General features: G+C 43.0%; 1 protein-coding gene across 2 annotated transcripts in view; it reads right to left on the bottom strand.

The window, feature by feature from the left end:
- LOC140199656 (protein mono-ADP-ribosyltransferase PARP14-like) overlaps positions 1-24,845 on the bottom strand; it is a 95,795-nt gene that overhangs the window by 16,317 nt on the left and 54,633 nt on the right. For both annotated transcript variants that reach the window (XM_072262100.1, XM_072262101.1), the window contains 5 exons: positions 19,786-19,864; positions 17,131-17,283; positions 15,945-16,007; positions 12,697-12,873; positions 2,681-2,887 (listed from right to left, as the gene is read on the bottom strand). In XM_072262100.1, the coding sequence (XP_072118201.1) occupies positions 2,681-2,887; positions 12,697-12,873; positions 15,945-16,007; positions 17,131-17,283; positions 19,786-19,864 (679 nt within the window). The remainder of the gene's footprint in view (positions 1-2,680; positions 2,888-12,696; positions 12,874-15,944; positions 16,008-17,130; positions 17,284-19,785; positions 19,865-24,845) is intronic.

The raw sequence follows: 24,845 nt of genomic DNA, 5'->3' as shown, positions 1-24,845 counted from the left end.
TATCGGTGAAATCCAACGTAGGTTGCGAGACTGCCTCGCTGAGCACCTACACTCCATCTGCAAGAAAAAGCACAGGATTTCCCAGTGGTCACCCATTTTAATTCCACTTCCCATTCCCACATGTCAGTCCATGGCCTCCTCTGCTGCTGCCTTGAGGCCACTCTCAGTTTGGAGGAGCAACACCTTATATTCCGTCTGGTTAGCCTCCAACCTGATGGCATGAACATCGATTTCTCGAATTTCTAGTCATGCACCCTCCCCTTCATCATTCCCATTTCCCTCTCTCACCTCAACTCCTTACCAGCCTATCACCTCCCTCTGGTGCTCCCCCGCTTTCCTTTCTTCCATGGCCTTCTGTCCTCTCCTATCAGATTCCCCCTTGTCCAGCCCCTTATCTCTTTCACCAATTGACTTCCCAGCTCTTTGCTTCACCCCTCCTCCCTTTCCCCCACCTTCTTACTCTGACTTCTCATCTTATTTTCTCCAGTCCTGATGAGGGTTTTGGCCTGAAATGTCAAATGTAAACTCTAAGCAGTAATTATCACAATACTGTTTTTAGGAAATGTCAGAAGCCATTTTCTAGGCTTTGAAGAAATGCCTATTACACCCACTATTTGCTTTCCCTTGTGGCACCAGACAGAAAATTTTTATTTTCCTTAATCCCTGAATCTACATTCACTGACCTTGGGCACTAGGCATTCTAGCAGCACCTTATCAAAGGGTTCTAAAAATTTAGACAAAATATATCTACAATATAACTATTGTTGGTGCCTTGTTTACCCCTTTAAGCAAGATTTTACTTTTGAACTCTACATTGAGAATTCTTGTTTCTAAAGTTTTGTCCATTAACCTCTCTTAACGGGAATTGTCAAGTCAGATTTCTCTTTCTTCTTTGAACATTTGCAGCTTCCCCACTTGAAAGAGATTGAATGCGTCTACCGGAAGGTTTTTAACTGGATTCCACTCAATGACCAAACAACTTTTCCTTTCTCCTCCTTTTATTTTTTGCAAGTGCAGCAGTTTTATAGTTCCATCATCCATTAGACATTAGTCATTAGTCACTAGCCACTAGACATTAGTCATAAGAGTTATAAAAAAACATGTGGACTAAGATGTTAACTGTCCTGTGCTATCACCAGTGGGATCATCAGTTGATCTGCCACCTGTCTTCAGGAGTTTTGGCCCGCTTATGATCAAGACTCCCTCGAGGTGGAGGGCCAGCAGTGCTAAAGCACCACCTCCCACTGGTGAGCTTAAAAACTTGGCATCTGCCTCTATCAGAGTTGTTGGTCACTTCCATCCAACAGATAGTCTGCTCTTCAGGTGTCTATGCAACTACTGAAGGATTTGCAAAAGATGGATACACTGTCTGACTATCTGCCCCTCTGGACATACTTGGTCCACACCCATGCTGATCCTGTCTCTGCTGCCTCAGCTACAGTCCTGCTGGTTGATTTGATCTCTTCTAGTGAAGCCAAGGTCACGCAGCCACTTCTGGAGAGTGAACGCAATAAAATGGCAGCCTACTTCGAATGGATAGCATGAGACCTTCCACCCTCTGTCTCTGCACTCTGATCTTAATTCTGCATACTTGGTTAACTTGTGCTCATGGGCTTCATCGATGTTGTCTTCCCAGGGGACTGTCATTAAGACATAAGACACTAGTCATTAGGTGAAAAACTGGCTACCTCTCCGGACTTTGTAGACGGATCCTGACCTGCACCTCTCCACTCCCTAATAGACTGTTATCTTTTCAGATCGGGCGACCCTTCCCGAAGGGTCCCGAGCTCCTCTTAGACCTCGTGCCATTTCCCAGAAGTGCCTGTGCGCGATGATCCCCGTGACGTGAAGCTCGCGCTGACCCAAAATGCAGTGACAGCACTGATCTTTTCCATGAAACAGTCTGTAAAATTATTTAAAGTTTAGCACCTTACCGCAGATTCCAATGCTGCCCCCGGACTGCCGCTGTGATGCTGCCGGGTTCTCCCGATGTTCCGGGCAGAAGCAGCACTCAGGCAGCGGGTCCCATCCGGTCTATCAGTGGATTCTTGCTATTCCTTTTAAATTTTATTTTCTTTTGCCTCTAGGTCCCAATACTTTCTAGAAACTGTAGTTTGACTTGACAGGAATCCATTATCTTAACTACATTTAATATTAAACTGACTGGTCCACAATTCTCTGTACTTTAAATATAGGTAATACACAAGGGTTCACTATGCCTCTGACAATATGCGTTGTATATAGTACATCATTGACCTGAACTGAACTAAACTGAATATTCCTGGACTGTTTCGATGACTGTATGGTTTGATGATTTACATTCTGTGTTTTTCACTAGTTTTTTTTGACATTTGAGTGATTTGTCCTCCCCCCCACCCACATGTCGGGGTTTTTATGTTTTTCTTTGAATGGGTTTGCTTTGTTTCATGACTGTCTGGAGGAAGACTAATCTCAGTGTTGTATACTACATATATACTTTGATGATAAATGTACTCTGAATCTTGAATCATTGAAGGTCTTTTGTATCTCAACATCCTTTTAAAATGCATGATGCAAACCTGTTTTATTTTCTTTGATTTTAGTTTATGTAATAATCCTATTTTTCTATTTTAAAAGCTTTTATCCCATTACTCATTCCAGTACAAAATATATTCTTCTTTTTAAAATGTCTGATACTTACTTGATATTTTTTTAATGAAAGATTCATGAACTGGAATATTAGATCCTTCACGCATTTTCATCCTGTTGTGAAATTCACTTAACATTTGAGGTTGAAAAATTACGATGCGAATCTTCCGCAAAGAAGCTGAAGGTTTCTTCTTTATAAATTCCACAACTGAATCAATCATTGCATCAGCAACTTGGGAGGGCTTGGCATTTCCTTGTCCTGGTGAATGGCATAGAAACATTTTAAATGTACACGTGATTTCGTTTACTAGCCACGATTAACCCGAAGTGCCAGGCAGAAACACAGAAACTGTACAGAACAGGACATTTGTCCTTTCAAGACTGGAGAACCCATCTAGTGAGGTGTTGTGGGTGGAACTGAGGAATAAGAAAGGCCTGATCACGTTAATGGGGCTATACTGGAGACCACCCAACAGTCCAGGGATTTAGAGGAACAAATTTGTAGAGAGATCTCAGGTTGGTATAGTAGCTAATTTTAACTTTATACATATTGACTGGGACTCCCTTATCTTACCAGATCAGATGGGATAGAGTTTGTCAAATGTGTTCAGGAATGTTTCCTTAACAAGTACATAAAAGCCTCAATAAGAGAGTGTGCAATACTTGATCTGCTATTAGGGAACGAGATAGGTCAGAGGTTTGTGTAGGGAAACACTTTGCATCTAATGTAGACAATGGCATTAGTTTCAAAGTAAATATAGAAAAAGATAGGTCTGGTCCACGGGTTGAGATTCTAAATTGGATAAAGGGTAATATTGGAGGTATCATGAACGATCTGGCGACTGTGGATTGGGACAGGCTGTTTTCTGGCAAAGGTGTACTTGGTAAGTGGGAGGCCTTCAAAGGTGGAATTTTGAGAGTACAAAACCTGTATGTGCCTGTCAGAATAAATGGTAAAGATAACAGCTTCAGGAAACCTTGGTTTTCAAGAGATATTGAGGCCGTGATTAACAGAGGTATAGGCAGTTAAGTTTCTCTGTTCATCTGATTATGGCAACCCATTTCTTGTTTTCTTGGCAAATCATTTGATTGGCAGCAAAGAATCTGACTCTATAATTTCTTAAAATTAAAACCTTATCAGTTCATGGCCAATGAAACTAACACATTTTATATTACATTCACACATACTAATCTGAAGTAGGTTCCTTTTTCTGCATTAATTTTCTTCTATGTTTCTTTTATTTTCTATTCTAACCATTTTCTTACATTATTAAATATTTCAAATGTAAGAATGATAACAGTTAAGATTAAAAGTTCATTTCATACTTTGTAACATTAATAGTTTCAGCTGCCTTAATGACTATCACTTAGGAACACTTACATAGACAACCACAGCACAGAAAGATCTTTTGGTTCAGCTAGTCCATGTTAAATTATTAATCTGCCTAGTCCCATTGACCTGCCCCTGGACAATAACCCTTTATACCCCCCCTCCCCCAATCCATGTACATATCCAAACTTCCGTTAAGTGTTGAAATCAAACTCAGAACCATCACTTCCACAGGCAGCTCGTCGTGCACTCTTACCAACCTCAGTGAAAAGGATCCCCCCCGCCAACGTTCCCCCTAAATATTCACCTTTAACCCATGACCTCTGGTTCTCGTCTCACCCAACCTCAGTGCAAAACCCCATCTATACACTTCATAATTCGTATACCTTTATCAAATCTCCTCTCAATCTTCTATGTTCCAAGGAATAAAATCCTAATCTCTTCAACCTTTCCCTATAACTCAGGTTCTCAATTCCCAGTAATGTCCTTGTAAATTTTCTCTGTTATCTTTCCTGAAGATGGGTGACCAAAACAGCGCACAATACTCCAGATTAGGACATCTGGAACATAACATCCCAACTCCTGTACTCAGTACTTTATGAAGGTCAATGTGCCAAAAGCTTTCTTTACAACCCTCTTTACCTCTGAGGCCACTTTCAGGAAGTTATTGATCTGTGTTCCCAGATCCCTTTGTTCTACCGCACACCTCGGTACCTACTGCTCACCATGCAAGTCTTACCCTGCTTTGTCATGCCAAAGTGCAATACCTCACACTTGTCTGCATTAAATTCAGTATGCCATTTTCAGCCCGTTTTTCACACTGCAAGTTTTGATAGCCTTTCTCACTATCCCATGCCTCCAATCTTGGTGTCATCCGCAAATTAGTTTACATTATCACCCAGATTGTTAATATAGATGACAAAAAACAGACTCAGCACTGATCCCTGCAGCATACTACTAGTCAAAGGCCTCCAGTCAGAGAGGTACCACTCTTTGGTTTCAAGAAAGAGATGGATAGAGCTCTTAAAGATAGTGGAATCAAAGGTTATGGGGATAAGGCAGGAACTGGATACTGATTGTGGATGATCAGCCATGATCACAGTGAATGGTGGGGCTGGCTCAAAGGGCTGAATGGCCTACTCCTGCACGTATTGTCTATTGACTATCTCCAGTCAGTCCCAGTCTATCCAAATACTTACATATCCAGTCTCTTCGAATACTTTCCAATAAATTTCCCACCGCTGATGTCAGGTTCACCGACCTATAATTTCCTGGCTGATCCTTAGAGCCTTTCTTAAACATAGAAACATAGAAACATAGAAAATAGGTGCAGGAGTAGGCCATTCGGCCCTTCGAGCCTGCACCGCCATTTATTATGATCATGGCTGATCATCCAACTCAGAACCCCGCCCCAGCCTTCCCTCCATACCCCCTGACCCCCGTAGCCACAAGGGCCATATCTAACTCCCTCTTAAATATAGCCAATGAACTGGCCTCAACTGCTTCCTGTGGCAGAGAATTCCACAGATTCACCACTCTCTGTGTGAAGAAGTTTTTCCTAATCTCGGTCCTAAAAGGCTTCCCCTCTATCCTCAAACTGTGGTCCCTCGTTCTGGACTTCCCCAACATCGGGAACAATCTTCCTGCATCTAGCCTGTCCAATCCCTTTAGGATCTTATACGTTTCAATCAGATCCCCCCTCAATCTTCTAAATTCCAACGAGTACAAGCCCAGTTCATCCAGTCTTTCTTCATATAAAAGTCCTGCCATCCCAGGAATCAATCTGGTGAACCTTCTTTGTACTCCCTCTATGGCAAGGATGTCTTTCCTCAGATTAGGGGACCAAAACTGCACACAATACTCCAGGTGTGGTCTCACCAAGGCCTTGTACAACTGCAGTAGTATCTCCCTGCTCCTGTACTCGAATCCTCTCGCTATAAATGCCAGTAAACCATTCACCTTTTTCACCGCCTGCTGTACCTGCATGCCCACTTTCAATGACTGGTGTATAATGACAGTGGAACAACATTTGCTATCCTCCAACTTTCCAACACATCACCCATAGCTATGGAAATTTTAAATTCCTTTGTTAGGGCCCCTGCAATTTCTGCACAAGGTCTGAGGTAACGCCTTATCAGCACCTGGGGTTTTATCCACCCTAATTTTCCTCAAGACAATAAGCACCTCCTCTTCTGAAATCCGTATACAGTCCATGAGATTGCTGTTTTGCCTCACTTCTATAAACTCTGGGTCTGTCTCCTGAGTAAATATAGATGCAAATAATCTATTAAGATCTTCCCCATCTCATTGGCTACAAGCATAGAATGATCATGCTGATCTTGAAGAGCATCAATTTTGTCCCTTGCTATCCTTCTGTTTTTAATATAACTGAAGAAACTCTTGAAACTCTCCTTCAGTTTGTTTACCAGAGCAACTTTATGCTCTAGTTTAGCCCTGATGTCCCTCTTAAGTGTGCCTTTGCATTTGTTATTCTCAAGTACCTCATTTCATCTTTACTGCCTATACATACTGTGCATCTCCTCTCTTTATTAACAATATTTCTCAAAAAATGCATTGTATGTTTCAATTACCAACACAGTCTGAAGATGTGCTGGGACAGCCCGCAAGTGGCACTATGCTTCCAACACCAACATAGTGAGCCTACAGCTATTAATCCTAACCTGTAGGTCCTTGACTGCTTGGGAGGAAACAAAAAACCCAAAAGCCCATGTGATCACAGGGAGAAGAAAGTAAAAGAATGGTAAACTAAGGGAATCTCAGGTAAGAGAGCTGTTCAATTTAGTCAAGAAGGAAAAGAATGCATATGTAAGGTTCAGGATAAGATTCTGAACATTTCAAAAGCAATGGCCTAATTAGGGATGGTAAACATAGCTTTGTGTGGGGCAAGTCATGTCTTCAGATCTTGACTATGATTCTCAAGGTGATGAAGGTGATTGATGAAGAGCTCTGGATATTCGACTTTAGTAAGGTCCCTCATGGTAGGCTCATCAAGGAGATTAAAATGCATGGGATCCATAGTGACCTGCCCATTGGGATTCAAAACTGACATGCCCATAAAAGGTGTAGACTACTTTCTAAATGGGAGGTAAATTCAGTAGGATTACTCATGTAGGATTTTCCCTAAAGGTTAATTTGCAAGTTAAGTTGGTAGTAAGGAAAGCAAATGCAATGTTAGCATTCATTTTTAGAGAAGTGAAGAAATCGGGTGCAAAAAGTCTTTTTTTTTTAAACAGTGCTCGGGGAGAAGGGTCTGCACTGCGCAGGCGCGTGACGTAGTGCGCCAAGGTTTAAAAAGAGGAATTTTAAACGGTTCTTGTTTCAGTCGAAGCAAGCAGCTGAGAAGAAGGGAGTGAAGAAATCGGGTACAAAAAGTCTTTTTTTTTAAACAGTGCTCGGGGAGAAGGGTCTGCACTGCGCAGGCGCGTGATGTAGTGCACCAAGGTTTAAAAGCAGACCTCCATATACAGTGGGCAGCGGAGTGAGAGGGAGCAGAGTGGGACAGCTTTGGCTCAACAGGCTTCGACGAGAACGGGCAGAGGCCAGGGTAGGTTCCGTTAAGTTTTTTGTCCAGTTTGTTTAGAGTAAGAGAATGCCAGGCAGGATGTTGGAATGCTCCTCTTGCAGGATGTGGGAAGTCAGCCCTCCAGTGTCCCTGACAACACCACCTGCAAGAAGTGCATCCAGCTGCAGCTCCTGACAAACCGCGTTAGGGAACTGGAGCAGGAGCTGGATAACCTCCGGATCATTCGGGAGAATGAGGAGATTGTAGATCATAGCTACAGGAGGGTAGTTACACCAAAGGAGCAGAGCACTGGAAATTGAGTCACTGTCAGGTGAGGGAAGGGGAAAGGGCAAGCAGAGCAGGGTTCCCCTGTGGCCATTCCCCTCAACAACAAGTATACCGCATTGGATACTGTTGAGGGGGGGATGACTTACCTGGGACTAGCTGCAGTAGCCGGATCTCTGGCACTGAGTCTGGCTCTGCAGTGCAGAGGGGAGGGTGGAAAAAGAGGACAGCAGTAGTGATAGGGGACTCGATAGTTAGAGGTGCAGATAGGAGGTTCTGTGGTCGTGACAGAGAATCCAGGATGGTTTGTTGCCTCCCGGGTGCCAGGGTCAAGGATGTCTCTGATCGATTGCATGACATTCTGAAGTGGGAGGGTGATCAGCCAGATGTCGTGGTGCACATCGGTACCAATGACATAGCAAGGAAGAGTGAGGAGGTCCTGGACAGTGACTATAGAGAGCTTGGTAGGAAGTTGAAAAGCAGGACCTCGAGGGTGGTAATCTCAGGATTGCTACCTGTGCTACGTGCCAGTGAGGGTAGGAATAGGATGCTCTGGAGGATGAACAAGTGGCTGAGGAACTGGTGTAGGGGACAGGGTTTCAGATTTCAGGATCATTGGGACCTCTTCTGGGGCAGGTGGGACCTGTACAAGAGAGACAGGTTACACTTGAACTACAGCGGGACCAATATCCTTTCAGGGAGGTTTCTTAGTGCTATTGGAGACGCTATAAACTGGATTTGCAGGGGGATGGGAACCAGAGTGCCAGAGCTGACAGTGGGGCTGGGGTGAAAATAAATGATGTTAAAAGTTCAAGCAAAGCCGCAAATAGAAAGGTTGTGAGTGGTGGTAAAAATCTTCTGAGGTGTATATATTTCAATGCTAGGAGTATTGCGGGGAAGGCGGATGTGTTGAAGGCGTGGATTGACACGTGGAATTATGATGTTATAGCAATTAGTGAAACTTGGCTACAGGAGGGGCAGGACTGGCAGCTTAATATTCCAGGGTTCCGATGTTTCAGATGTGATCAAGGCAGAGGAACGAAAGGTGGGGGAGTAGCATTGCTTGTTAGGGAAAATATTACAGCAGTGCTCAGGCCGGACAGATTAGAGGGCTTGTCTACTGAGTCCTTATGGGTGGAGCTGAGAAACAGGAAAGGTATGGCCACATTAGTGGGGTTGTATTGTAGACCACCCAATAGTCAGCGAGAATTGGAGCAGCAAATCTGCAGAGAGATAGCAGGCAACATAAAGTTGTGGTGGTAGGGGATTTTTAATTTTCCACATATTGATTGGGACTCCCATACTGTTAGGGGTCTAGATGGTTTAGTTTGTAAAATGTGTTCCGGAAAGTTTTCTAAATCAATATATAGGGGTACCAACTAGAGGAGATGCAATATTGGATCTCCTGTTAGGAAACGAGTTAGGACAAGTGATGGGAGTGTGTGTAGGGGAGCACTTTGGTTCCAGTGTGTCAGGATTAAAGGCAAATCGAATAGGAATAAGAAACCTTGGTTCTCAAGGGATATTGCAACTCTGATAAAGAAGAAGAGAGATCTGTATGACATGTATAGGAAACAGGGAGTAAATAAGGTGCTTGAGGAGTATAAAAAATGCAAGAAAATACTTAAGAAGGAAATCAGGAGGGCTAAAAGAAGACATGAGGTTGCCTTGGCAGTCAAAGTGAAGGAGAATCCAAAGAGCTTTTACCGGTATATTAAGAGTAAAAGGATTGTAAGGGATAAAATTGGTCCTCTTGAAGATCAGAGTGGTCGGCTATGTGCGGAACCAAAAGAAATGGGGGAGATCTTAAATGGGTTTTTTGCATCTATGTTTACTAAGAAAACTGGCATGAAGTCTATGGAATTAAGGGAAACAAGCAGTGAGATTATGGAAACTGTACAGATTGAAAAGGAAGAGGTGCTTGCTATCTTGAGGCAAATTAAAGTGGATAAATCCCCAGGACCGAACAGGGTGTTCCCTCGGACCTTGAAGGAGACTAGTGTTGAAATTGCAGGGGCCCTGGCAGATATATTTAAAATGTCGGTGCCTACGGGTGAGATACCGGAGGATTGGAGAATGGCTCATGTTGTTCCGTTGTTTAAAAAAGGATCGAAAAGTAATCCAGGAAATTATAGGCCGGTAAATTTGACGTCCGTAGTGGGAAAGTTATTGGAGGGAGTACTAAGAGACAGAATCTATAAGCATTTGGATGGACAGGGACTTATTAGGGAGAGTCAACATGGCTTTGTGCATGGTAGGTCATGTTTGACCAATCTATTGGAGTTTTTCAAGGAGGTTACCAGGAAATGATCTGGATGATAATGTGGTAAATTGGATCAGCAAATTTGCTGATGATACAAAGATTGGAGGTGTAGTAGACAGTGAGGAAGGTTTTCAGAGCCTGCAGAGGGACTTGGACCAGCTGGAAAAATGGGCTGAAAAATGACAGATGGAGTTTAATACAGATAAGTGAGAGGTATTGCACTTTGGAAGGACAAACCAAGGTAGAACATACAGGGTTAATGGTAAGGCACTGAGGAGTGCAGTAAAACAGAGGGATCTGGGAATACAGATACAAAATTCCCTAAAAGTGGTGTCATAGGTAGACAGGGTCGTAAAGAGAGTTTTTGGTACATTGGCCTTTATTAATCAAAGTATTGAGTATAAGAGCTGGAATGTTATGACGAGGTTGTATAAGGCATTGGTGAGGCCGAATCTGGAGTATTGTGTTCAGTTTTGGTCACCAAGTTACAGGAAGGATATTAATGTTGAAAGAGTGCAGAGAAGGTTTACGAGGATGTTGCCGGGACTTGAGAAACTCAGTTACAGAGAAAGGTTGAATAGGTTAGGACTTTATTCCCTGGAGCATAGAAGAATGAGGGGAGATTTGATAGAGGTATATAAAATTATGATGGGTATAGGTAGAGTGAATGCAAGCAGGCTTTTTCCACTGAGGCAAGGGGAGGAAAAAACCAGAGGACATGGGTTAAGGGTGAGGGGGGAAAAGTTTTAAGGGAACATTAGGGGGGGCTTCTTCACACAGAGAGTGGTGGGAGTATGGAATGAGCTGCCAGACGAGGTGGTAAATGGGGGTTCTTTTTTAACATTTAAGAATAAATTGGACAGATACATGGATGGGAGGTGTATGGAGAGATATGGTCTGTGTGCAGGTCAGTGGGACTAGGCTGAAAATAGTTCAGCACAGCCAAGAAGGGCCAAAAGGCCTGTTTCTGTGCTGTAGTTTTTCTATGGTTTCTAGAGAACTAGAATATTGTACTTATATTTAGATAGACAGTGCAGAAGAGGCCCTTCCAGCCCAATGATGCGAACTGCTCAGCAACCCAACTATTTAACACTACCCTAATCATAGGACAATTTACAATGACCAATTAACCTAGTAACTGGTACGATATGGACTGTGCGAGGAAACTGGAGCATCCGTAGGATATTCACGTGGTTGACGGGGAGAACTCCTTACAGACAGTGCTGGAATTGAACTCTGAACTCTGGATTGCCCCAAGCTGTAGCAGCTTCGTGCTAACTGCTACACTGCTGTGTCACTCTTTAGAAAAGCAAGCATGCAATGCTGAGGCTGTGCAAGGCATTCGCCAGAACACGTCTGGAGTCCAGTATTTCAAACAGTTTTGGGCATCATATCTAAGAAAGGATACGCTGGGTGGTGAATCTGTGAGATTTATTTCCACAGACAGCTGTGGAGGTCAAGTCATTGGGTACATTTAAAGCAGAGATTGATAGGTTCTTGATTAGTAAGGGTGATAAAAGTTATGGCAAGGAAGAAAAGTGGGGTTGAGAGGGATAATAAATCAGCTATGATCTAATGGTGGAGCAAACCCAAAGAACCAAGTGGTACTAATTCTCCTCCCATGTCCTATTGTCTTATAGAAGGCAGAGGATAGTGGTCAACAAGATTTATTCCGGCTTGAGGTCTGTAACTAGAGGTGCCCTGCAGGGATCTGTTGGCTGGAAAGGATTAACATCTGTGAATTAGCTAACAGGAATAAGCTAAGGGCAAGAGAAGTTGACAAAGCAAATGTTTTTGTTCCTGCCATGTGCTCAAAGTAATGAAGGCTGCCATTTTGTGAGACTGTTCTTGCAGCCACCATTTTGTAAACTGTTTAGGGATGGCTCAACAAGAACCAAACCTGAAACCATTTTCCAAGTAAGAAGCTTTTTATTACATTATGTAAAAATAGCAGGCTTGTAGAAAGAATAACCTACGATCTGAAATAACCTGAGCCCAGTGTTTGGTGGGCCTGATTAAACAGGTTTGAACTAGTCTGATTTGGAAAGGACGAAGGAAGCTACCTGAGGCACAAGAAACTGCTTGTAGCCCTGAGTCAGATCCAAAGAGAAGCTCACACAAGTCAGTCAGATGAGCCCACGCCAACAAAGTCAAAATGTAACAAATTGATCTGATTAGCACAAGGATAAGAATAGGGAGTATGGGCAGTATGAGACCAACCACTGCAGAAGTGGATGATCCCACTGTGGAAACGTAGAGATTACATCAGGATCAAGATCCTACCTTGCCATTCTCTTCAGGTTTTGGTAATCGCAACATTATAGCATCTCTCTCACAAATGATCAAATCAAGTTCTCCAGTTGTAGCATGTATTGTGGAAGTAAGCACTAGGGTACGCACTTTCATCTAAACTGGAGTATCCAAAACTACGATTGCTGCCTGTTTCATCTCAAGCTCATTTTCAGACCAACTGCCTTCCCATGATCATAATCCACTAATTACATTCCCACATCTTACTGCATAATTCTTCTTACATACTGTAGTGGAACTAGGACACAACTTGTATAGTTTCTGTCATGGTCTGGATATTAATATTTTGGCTCTTCTCAGTGTGTAAGGAAACTCCAAAAGGAGTGGGGAATAAAAAACATTACGGGAAATACCAACCTGTACCAACGGCAGGGAAAGCAACTGAGGAGAATTTCTGTTGTTCACATAGCTGCAGAACTTCACCAACTGTAGCTTTGATTTTAGTTGGATCTGTTTGTCCAACCATATGAATTATAGCTTGACACCGCAGTTTTCCTGCACTTGTTATTATTGTTGCACTGTTTGCCTGTGAGCCTATGAATTAAAGAAAGAATCATTTCATTTAACTTTTGCAGTCATTACATAAATAAAAATTAAATTTTCTTGTCCACTAATATTTAGACCATAGGACACAGGAGAACTAGGCCATTCGGCCCATTGAGTCAGCTCCACCATTCCATCATTGTTGATTGTGGAGCTACAGTATGTCATAGAAACATAGAAACATAGAAAATAGGTGCAGGAGTAGGCCATTCGGCCCTTCCAACCTGCACCGTCATTTATTATGATCATGGCTGATCATCCAACTCAGAACCCTGCAGCAGCCTTCCCTCCATACCCCCTGATCCCCGTAGCCACAAGGGCCATATCTAACTCCCTCTTAAATATAGCCAATGAACTGGCCTCAACTGTTTCCTGTGGCAGAGAATTCCACAGATTCACCACTCTCTGTGTGAAGAAGTTTTTCCTAATCTCGGTCCTAAAAGGCTTCCCCTTTATCCTCAAACTGTGACCCCTCGTTCTGGACTTCCCCAACATCGGGAACAATCTTCCTGCATCTAGCCTGTCCAATCCCTTTAGGATTTTATACGTTTCAATCAGATCCCCCCTCAATCTTCTAAATTCCAACGAGTACAAGCCCAGTTCATCCAGTCTTTCTTCATATGAAAGTCCTGCCATCCCAGGAATCAATCTGGTGAACCTTCTTTGTACTCCCTCTATGGCAAGGATATCTTTCCTCAGATTAGGGGACCAAAACTGCACACAATACTCCAGGTGTGGTCTCACCAAGGCCTTGTACAACTGCAGTAGTACCTCCCTGCTCCTGTACTCGAATCCTCCTGCTATAAATGCCAGCATACCATTTGCCTTTTTCATCGCCTGCTGTACCTGCATGCCCACTTTCAATGACTGGTGTATAATGACACCCAGGTCTTGTTGCACCTCCCCTTCCAAAGGAGGTGTAGGACGCTCCTTCCCTCTGCTAGTCTGCAAAGCACCCTTGGGCAAGGTGTAGCCCCTGACCAGGGCCACATGATGCCATGGGAGTAGATGGTAGATGGTCATATGAGCAGCTGGTGCACATCACAAACCATAATGGCTGGGGTCATCCATCTTCTAAAGACACTCCCAGAGGAAGGCAATGACAAACCACCTCTGCAGAAAAATTGCCAAGAACCATCATGGTCATGGAAAGACGATGATCAGCCACTTCATACGACATGGCATGTAATGTGGAATTCCTTCTCTAAATCCTCCTGCAGATTTTCCTGTAATTCATTTTAAAAACCTGCTCATACCCTCCTTTGGACTCTGTTTATTACGCATCTTTGTAGCACCGAGGAATGAGGAAGTTGGTAAATCAGGAAACAGAGACAAACTTCTAAGATCGTGGTAGAGTGAAGAAGTCTTGAAATATTTTGCGAGTGTCATCATGTCTGTGAGCATTAGCCACCCTGGAATAAGATAGCTTTGATATTCTGCACTTGGTATGAATAACGAGAAAATTTGTTGAGGGCAGTGGAATGAAATGCTTGCCTGAGGACATCCGAGATCTAGAGATTGAAATATTAAAAAAACAAAGTCCGAGAGTAAATTGGGAAAACGTGCACGGAGAATAGTCTTAGAAAAAGTTTTATTTCAAGTATTAGGCCTCTGTGGTTCTGCTTTCTGCTTCTGTTGTTCTGCCTTCTGACCTGCACAGAGCTGTTTTGGCAGCTCTATTGGTATCTCTTCCATAAATAGAGAGGCACTGATTCTGTCTCATTACATTTCTTGATAATCTTACATAAAATCTTTGCCTTTGATTTAGTATACAGTGCCTTGTAAAAGTATTCAGCCCCTAACACTTTGTTCACATAAATTATTATTACAACCAGAATTTTTGATCAATTTAACCGAGATATTTTATTTGTGAATCACAGGCTGCTTTTTTCATAGTACAGCTCCCCTCACCAAAAAAAAAAAACAGGGAGAATTTCAAAGCATGAAAAATTAAAAATTCAAAAGTTTCATTCTTCTTTGATCAGTACTTAGTTGAACCATTTCTCACAACTATTATAACCAGCAGTCTTTTGGGAAATCAGATTTACGCCCCACATACTGCTTAGTGTTGAGGCCAAAAAGTTCCTCTTCAGTCTCAGCTGACCGCAAGACCTTCCTCCACATCTTTACATTATCTTCTAAGTAACACCTTGCAAAGTCTTTACGGGCAAGAATATGTTTTTTCTTCAGCTAGGGCTTCTTGCTTGCCACTGTTCCATAAATACCCATTTTCTACAAGCCCTTAGAGATCGTGAAACCATGGACATCATCTCAAGTTGCAGCCAGTGACTTCTGCAGCTCACTCAGAGTGACTGTTGGGGTCACAGTGACCTCTCTTACAAGTGCCATTCTTCTCTGGCAGCTAAGTTTAGAGGGGCACCCTGACCTAGGCAGTGTGGCTCTGGTTTCCTATTTTTTCCACTTTTTCACAATGGACTGCACTGAGCTCCAAGGTGTGTTCAATGCCTCTGAGATAGTCTTGTACCCTTCTCCAGATCTGTGTTTCTTTATATAATTTCCCTGACTTGACTCGTATGATCTTTTGTCTGTGTTTTGGTTTGGTCTGTTGAAAATCTACCATACAGTTGTTCCTCACAGAGAACTGCATGAATTCATTGAAAACAAGTGATTCTCCAATTTTCTAAATCAACAAATTGCATGAGTTGGTAAGGTAATATAAAATATTGGATCTGTGAAAAGTTAGTGTAGTAATTAAAAGGGGGACGAATACTTCTTCAGCCTCACAATTTTGGTTTTTAATTTTTAGTAAATTGTTGACGTTTTGGAATTTTTCTTTAATTTGACATGATGCACAATATTTTATCGATTAGCTGAACAAAAATCCAACTTCAATATATTCTATATTTAGAAAATGAGAGAGTAAAATGTGAACATAATTGTGGGGGCTGAATACTTTTTCAAGGCGCTGTAATATTTTGCCAATTGGAAGTTTAAGTTTAATACTAACATGTTAAAATCCTATTGTACATTAAAGGCAGAAAGGCAAAGAGATTGTTGAGCTGGAAGCTGCTTGGGTCTGTAAAAGAAAACAAATTCCAAACCTTTCTGATGGCACTCAGCTTCCACAGTTGGACCAGCAGCATCTAAAATCGCCTTGGAGACACCTGAAATTTAATTACAAACAAGTTGATTGATTTAATAGGAAAACCAGAATATTCTTAACCAGAGTAACACACACAAAATGCTGGAGGAACTCAGTTCCTAACCAAAAACTGCCTTTTTATTGATCATATTTGATACTTTAAAAGTAAGTGCGCATGAATTGACAGAGATCTAAACTTAACAGTATTGCTGGTGGATTAATTCTAATAATAAGCAGGTATGTCTTTTCATCACAAATCCGAGGACTGTTTCTTTTTATTGTCTCCATTTTTAATTTTATTTATTTATTTATTCATTCATTCATTATTTTGGCAAAATGAAATGTGATTAAGTATGATCCTGCTTTATTGTAAACCAAACAAAGGCCAGATTTTTCTGGGAGGTCGGAAGTCGTGGGTGACCCGGTTCCTTGTCGATTTCACTAACTGAAGTGCTATGAGGGACTGAGACATCAAGACAGCAGACGGTGTATTTGCTGATCACCGGCTGCTCTCGGAGGAAGGCCTGTGCTCAAGCCATGTCCCTCTCTTTTATGATGGAGAAAGTGCGCCTGTTTGTCCTTGAGAAAGGGGGAACAGCGAGTTGCTGGTTCCTGCTCTCATTTTTGCAAATGAGCGAACGAGAGAGATAGCGGTATAGAGACAGACAGACAGAGATGGGGGGAGTGGGAGTGGGGGAGGAGGGGGGTGGGAGAGAGGGCGGGCGGGGAAAGAGTGTGGGGGAGGGGAGAGTGGGGGACGGAGACAGAGACTTGAATGGTGGGTGGGGGGCCAGGGCTTCTGCTGGCGTGGGGGAGGGTCAATACCTTTGTGCAAAGGGGGACTTTGGGTTTTCGATGTTTCTCTCATTCTATGGGGTTTCTTTGTTTCATGGATGTCTGTGAAGGGAACGAATTTTAGGTTGTATACCTTACAGCTACTCTGATATTTAATATACTTTGAAACCTTTGGGACATCTGGATTTTCCAATTTAATCACATCTACAATGTTAAAAGTTGCAATAACAGCAAAGCACCATTGTACAATTGCAGTAAAATGCAGCCAATTCTAAGTGAGTAAAATCAATATGAAAATTAAGGGAATTGGGTTCTTCTTCAAATTATCTTGGAACAATGTGTTAAAATACCTGCTTTTAGTGTAAAATTGCCATTTGATGAGTTGACAATGACATCTGTGCTCTCCTTTGTGATATCTCCTGATACCACTTGTAGTAAAATTGGTCCTACGAGCATTTCAGCCAGACCGGGTGCAGTCTCAGATAGGTTTCCAATGAAAAGACCTGTAAAATGGTTCCAAGATATCTCCTCAATTATACATTTCTTCATAGAACATTTTATTTCACAAATCAAATAGTCTTTAGAAACATGATAATACATTGCTTATGCAGTCCTCACATTTTTTTGTTTTTCGCAATCAGGCTTGGCAAGGTCGAGACCTCCTGACAAAAAGGTGGATACAGGGAAAAAACCATCAAGATCTAGACAGACAAGAGAAAATCTGCAGATGCTGGAAATCCAAGCCACACACACAAAATGCTGGAGGAACTCAGCAGGCCAGGCAACATATATGGAAAACAGTATAATCGACGCTTCAGGCCAAAACCGTTCAGTAGGACTGGAGAAAAGAAGCTGAGGAGTAGACTTAAAAGGTGAGGGAGGGGAGAGAAACACACAGTGATAGGTGGAGGGATGAAGTAAAGCTGGAGGGGAAGGGATGAAGTAAAGAGCTGGGAAGTTGATGGGTGACAGACAGAAAGCTATGGAAGAAAGAAGAATGTTGGAGCACCAGAGGGAGGCGATGGGTGGGCAAGGAGATGAGGTGAGAGGGGGGTGGATATGGGGATGGGAAACGATGAAGGGGGACGTGGGGAGCATTACCAGAAGTTTGAGAAACTGATGTTCATGCCAATAGGTTGGAGGCTACCCAAATGGAATATAAGGTGGCGTTCTTCCAACATAACCGTAGCCTCATCACTGAATGGAATTAAAATAGGCGGCTACTGGGATATCCCACTTGTTCTGGCAGACAGAGCATAGATGCTCAGCAAAGTGATCTCCCAAACTACGTTGGGTCTCACTGATATACAGGAGGCTACACCGGGAGCACCGAACACAGTATATGACCACAACAGACTCACAGGTGAAGTGTCGCTTCACCTGGTAGGACTGTTTAGGGGCCTGAATGTGAGGGAGGAAGTACAGGATAAGTGTAGCACTTGTTCCGCTTGGAAGGATAACTGCCAGGAGAGATGAATGGACAAGGGAGTCATGCAGGGAATGATCCCGGCTGAAAGCAGAAAGTGGGGGGCGGGAGGAAAAGATGTACTTGGTAGTGGGATTCCGTTGGAGGCGGCGGAGGTTTTGGAGAATTATGCGCTGGTGTGCAGGCCAGTGGAGTGATAGGTGAGGAAAAGAAGAACCCTATTCCTGGTATGGTGACAGGAGGATGCGGTTTAAGAGCAGATGTGCATGAAATGGAAGAAACGTAGTTGAGGGCAGCGTTGATGGTGGAGGAAAGGAATCCCCTTTCTTTGAAAAAGGACATCTCCTTTGTTTTAGAATGAAAAGCCTCATCCGGAGAGCAGATGCAGCGGAGATGGTGGGATTGAGAGAAGGGGATGGTGTTTTTACAAGTAGCAGGGTGGGATGAGGTGTAGTCCAGGTCGCTGTAAGAGTCCATGGGTTTGTAATAGACATTGGTGGATAAGCTCAGTCCGGAGATAGAGACAGTGAGATGGAGAAAGGGAAGAGAGGTGTCGGAAATGGGCCAGGTCAATTTGAGGGTAGAGTGGAAGCTGGAGGCAAATGGATGAAGTTGACGAGTTCAGCACGGGTGCAAGAAGCAGCATCAACGCAGTCATCGATGCAGCATCAGAAAAGTGCGGGATGGTCACCAGTGTAGGCTTGGAACATGGACTGTTCCATGTAGCCGACAAACAGACAAGCATAGCTGGGACCCATTGAGTGCTCATGGCTATCCCCTTTGTGTGAAAGAAGTGGGAGGAGCCAAAGGAGAAATTATTTAGAGTGAGCACAAGTTCTGCTCGGCGGAGGAGAGTGGTGGAGGGGAACAGGTTAGCTCTGGTGTCCTGAAAAGAAAATGGAGAGCTTTGAGGCCTTCCTGGTGGGGATGGAGGTGTATAGGGACTGATCTTCCATGGTAAAAATAAGATGATGGGGGCCAGGGAACCTGAAATTATTGAAAAAAACCAAGAGTGTGCGAGGTTTCACAGATGTAGTTTGGAAGGGACTGAACTGGACAGGCTGATTTCTCCTGAGTTTCCATGAGTTACTTGCATGTTGTGTGAACGGTAGCCTTCTCGGGATCTAGACATTATTCCAACATGCATAATAAGTGATGAAAAGGACCATGGGCATGCAGAAAATGCATTTCTCACTGTAGAATGCACAGCATCAATTTCCAGTGGCCCAAGGATGAAGATATTACATTTTCCTTGTGTCCGTAACCTCAAAACCTGTTACTAACCATATCCAGTAATTTTACTGCTCAGCTCATTTTCACTTCCTGACATTGCGGAAGCAAGCCTGATAAGGACTCAAGAATTTCCTTCAAAAGATTTAGTGGAGTACTTACGTAAAAAAAAATCTTCAGAGAGAGCAAAAAAGAGGAAGCCAAGTATTTTTATTAAAGTTTTAAATATTTGCAATCTTACAGATTAAGAAACCTTGCATTTGACAACAAAGTATATATTTTTTAATCTGTTTGTGGTCTGGGAAAATAAACAAGATCTAATCAGCATTTGCAATAAACAGTGACCTACCCATGGATTTCGGCTGATCAATAGGAACTGCAGTGTTTTGCTGCTTTGTAAAAACCTTTTGGAACTCCTGAGACATTGCCTATACAACAAAACACCATTAATATTCCAAGAAACACACCGAACCACCATCTTAATAATAAACTAGTGAGTATACATCAGCCAGTCTTCAGTGGTGCTCATTCTCTCTTGTTGCCATTTGCACAATTTGTTGCTTTTTGCGTGGGGAGGAGGGTTTGATGTTCTTGTTGCTGTTTGCACAATTTGTTGCTTTTTGCGTGGGGAGGTGGGTTTGATGTTCTTGTTGCTGTTTGTGCAATTTGTTGGTTTTTACATGGGGGGGGTGGGTGGGTTGATGTTTTTCTTTGAACAGCTTCCATGGTTGTCTTTCTTTCGTGGAACATGAATCTCAGGGTTGTATACTGCATACATTTATTTTAAGACTAAAGTCTGTCACGAGCCTTGTGGCCCATCATGCCGGTTTCCATACTGCATACATACTTTGATAATAAACGTACCTTTGAACCTTGTTAGGAAATTATTGGAGAAGATTCTTAGAGACAGGATTTGTGAGCATTTGGATTAGGGTTAGCCAGCATGCCTTTTGTGAGGGGCAGCTCATGACGCATGAGTCAGACTGAATACTTTGAGGAAGTGACAAAGCATATTTATGAAGGTAGAGCAGTGCATGTGGTGCATATAGATTTTAGTAAGGCATTTGATAAGGTTCCCCATGGTAAACCTATTCAGAAGATTAGGAGGCATGAGATCCAGGGAAACTTGGCTGGGTGGATTCAGAATTGGCTTTCACAAAGAAGTAAGAGTGTAGTCTGAGGTGGAGTGTATTCTATCTTCAGGTTGGTGACCAGTGATGTTCTGAAGGAATCTGTTCTGGGACCCTAGCTCTTTGTGAGTTTTATAAATGAGGAAGAGGAAGGGTGGATTAGAAAGCTTGTGGGTGACATGAAGGTTTGTGGTTGATGTGGATAGTGTGGAAAGTTGTCGAGGGTTACAATTGACACACATCAATGTTGCTGGTGATCGCAGCAGGCCAGGTAGCATCCCTCAGCCCTGACAAAGGGTCTCGGCCTGAAACCTCTTCCTAGAGATGCTGCCTAGCCTGCTGCATTTACCAGCAACTTTAATGTGTGCTGCTTGAATTTCCAGCATCTGCAGAATTCCTGTTGTTTGTGTGAGGGTTACAATGGGACATTGATGGGATGCAGAGCTAAGCTGAGAAGTGGCAGACAGTGTTCAACCCAGAAATGTGTGAGGTGATCCACTTTGGATGGTTGAATTTGTTGCAGACTACAGGGTTACTGGCCGTATTCTTAGCAGGATGGGGGAACAAAGAGATTTGAGTCCATGTCCATAGGCCCCTCAAAGATACTGTGCAAGTTAATAGGGTTGTTGAGAAGGTGTATGGGCTATTCCCTTCATTAATCACTGAATTGTGTTCAAGAGTCACATGGTAATCTCAGTATCTAATACCATCATTCCCATAATCCTGATCGAGAAGTTGCAGAACCTGGGCCTCTGTACCTCCTTCTGCAATTGGATCCTCGACTTCCTAACCAGAAGACCACAATCTGTGAAGATTGTGAAGAAAAAGCATTTCAGGATGTATTTTGTATACATTTCTCTGACATTAAACTTGACCTTTGAACCTTAACATATCCTCTTCGCTGACGATCAACACTGGTGCACCTCAGGGGTGTGTGCTTAGCCCACTGATCTACTCTTTCTATACCCATGACTGTGTGGCTAGGCATAGCTCAAATACCATCTATAAATTTGCTGACAATACAACCATTGTTGGTAGAACCTCAGGTGGTGACAAGAGGGTGTACAGGAGTGAGATATGCCAACTAGTGGAGTGGTGCCACAGCAACATCCTGGCACAACATCAGTAAGACGAAAGAGCTGATTGTGGACTTTCGGAAGGGTAAGACGAAGGAACAAATACCAATCCTCATAGAGGGATCAGAAGTGGAGAGAGTGAGCAGTTTCAAGTTTCTGGGTGTCAAGATCTCTGAGGATCTAACCTGGTCCCAACATATCGATGTAGTTATAAAGAAGGCAAGACAGCGGCTATACCTTATTAGGAGTTTGAAGAAATTTGGCATGTCAACAAATACACTCACAAACTTCTATAGTTGTACCGTGGAGAGCATTCTGACAGGCTGCATCACTGTCTGGTATGGAGGGGCTACTGCACAGGACTGAAAGAAACTGCGGAGGGTTATAAATCTAGTCAGCTCATCTTGGATGCTAGTCTACAAAGTACCCAGAACATCTTCAAGGAGCAGTGTCTCAGAAAGGCAGCGTCCATTATCAAGGACCTCCAGCACCCAGGGCATGCCCTTTTCTCACTGTTACCATCAGGTAGGAGATACAGAAGCCTGAAGGCACACACTCAGCAACTCAGGAACAACTTCTTCTCCTCTGCCATCTGATTCCTAAATAGACTTTGAACCCTTGGACACTATCTCACTTAAAAAAAATAGTAATTCTGTTTTTGCACTTCTTAAAAAATCTGTTCAATATACATATACTGTAATCGATTTACTTGTTTATTTATTATTATATTTATTTTTTCTCTCTGCTAGACTATGTTTGCATTGAACTGCTGTTACTAAGTTAACAAATTTCACGTCACATGTTGGTGATAATAAACCTGATTCTGATTCTGATTCTGATTCTGTCACAACTCTATAAAACCCTGGTTAGATCACACTTGGAATATTGTGTTCAGTTCTGGTTGCCTCATTATAGGAAGTTTGTGAAAGCTTTAGAGAGGGTGCAGAGGAGATTTACCATGTTGCTGCCTGGATTATAGAACAGGTCTTATGAGGACAGACTGAACGACCTTGGGGTTTTCTCTTTGAAGCAAAGAAGAATGAGAAGTGACTTGATAAAGGTGTACAAGATGACTTTTTTTCAGGATGGAAATGGCTAATACAAGGGGGCATAATTTTAAGGTGATTGGAGGAAAGTATAGAGCTGATGTCAGCGGTAAACTGTTTTTTTTAATACACGGAGAGTGGTGAGTGCATAGAGTGAAATGCCAAGGATGGTGGTAGAGGCAGATACATTAGGGACATTTATGAGACTCTTGGAAAGGTATATTGATGTAAGAAAAAAAATGGAGGGCTATATGGGAGGGAAGAGATAGACTGACCTTAGAGTAGCAACATAGAAATCCTACACCATAATACAGGCCCTTCAGCCCACAGAGCTATGCTGAACATGCCCTTACCCTGGAACTACCATCCAGGAGTCTCTTAAAAGACCCTATCGTATCCACCTCTGCAACTGCCGCCAGAAGCCCATTCCACGCACTCACCGCTCTCTGCATAAAAAACTTACCCGACATCTCCTCTGTACCTACTTCCAAGCACCCTAAAACTATGCCTTCTCGTGCTAGCCATTTCAGCCCTGGGAAAAAGCCTCTGACTGTCCACACGATCAATGCCTCCTATTTTCTTATACACCTCTATCAGGTCACCTCTCATCCTCCGTCGCCCCAAGGAGAAAAGGCCGAGTTCACTCAACCTATTCTCATAAGGCATGCTCCCCAATCCAGGCAACATCTTTGTAAGTCTAGTAGGTTAAAAGGTTGGCACAACATTGTAGGTGGTTATATTCTATGTTCGAAATTCCATAATGTTGGGTAAAAAAAATGGAAACCTACTAAACAAGGACATAAAGTATAATCAGGGGATTTGGTATATCTGGAACAACGCATACAAAACGCTGGAGGAACTTCTCCTCCTCTGCTAACTTAGGCTGAAGGAGCAACACTGGTTATCCATCTGGGTAGTCTCCAACCTGATGCATGAACATCAATTTCTCTAATGTCCAGTAATTACTCACAACACCCTTCCCTCCTTTTCCATTCTCTATTTGGTAAACGTCTCACACCCTCCCATCACCTCCCTTAACTGATGCTGGCAAAATTTCAGATGGTGACGAGGAGGCTACAGGACTGAGACAGATCAGCTGGTTGAGTGGTGTCAGAACAACAACCATGCACTCAGCGTCACTAAGACCAAGGAGCTGATTGTGGACTTCAGGAAGGGGAAGTTGAGGATCACACACCAGACCTCATTGAGGGATCAGTAATGGAAAGTTTCTATTTGCTGGGTATTAACATCTCTGAACACCTACCACCTCCTGGCTTCTCACTCCATCCCTACTTCCCCACCCACCTTCTCCCCTCCCCTGGTCTCACCCTTCACCTGCCAGTTTGCAAACCTTCTCCTCCCTGAACCTGCTTATTCTGGTTTCAGCCCACTTCCTTCCCAGTCCCCATGAAGGGTCTCAGCCCAAAATGTCAATTGTTTATTTCCCTCCAGAGATTCTGCCTGACTTGCTGAGTTCCTCCAGCACTTTGTGTGTCGCTAAGCAAAGATAGCGGCTTGTATCAGGTCTACAGTAGAGTCATAGAAAAGTACAACACTGAAACAGGCCCTTTGGTCCATCTAGTCCATGCCAAGTCACTTAAACTGCCCACTTCCATCAACCTGCTCCGTGACCATAGCCCTCCATATCCCTCCCATCCTTGTATCTGTCCAACCTTCTCTTAAAACATTGAAATCGAGCTTGCATGCACCACTTGTACTGGCAGCTCATTCCACACTTACAACACTCCGAGTGAAGAAGTTTTCCCTCACGTTCTCATTTAAAATTTTTCACCTTTCACCCTTAAACCATGACCTCTACTTGCAGTCCCACCCAACCTCAGTTGAAAAGCCTGCTTGTATTTACCCTATCTAAACCCCTCATAATTTTGTATACCTCTATCAAATCTCCTCTCAATCTTCTACGTTCTGAGAAATAAAGTCTGAACTTATTCAATCGTTTCTATAACTCAGGTCCTCCAGACCTGTAACATCCTTGTAAATTGTCTCTGCACTCTTTCAACCTTGTTTACATCTTTCCTGTAGGTAGGTGACCAAAACTGCACACAATATTCAATATCTGGTCTCACCAATATCTTATACAACTGCAACATAACATCCCATCTCCTGTATTCAATAATTTTATTTATGAACCCCAAT

This window comes from Mobula birostris, chromosome 6 (assembly GCF_030028105.1).
Source record: "Mobula birostris isolate sMobBir1 chromosome 6, sMobBir1.hap1, whole genome shotgun sequence".
NCBI classification, from domain to species: domain Eukaryota; kingdom Metazoa; phylum Chordata; class Chondrichthyes; order Myliobatiformes; family Myliobatidae; genus Mobula; species Mobula birostris.
The sequence above is the reverse complement of the archived record's forward strand: the minus strand, read 5'-3'. Positions and strand labels throughout refer to the sequence as shown.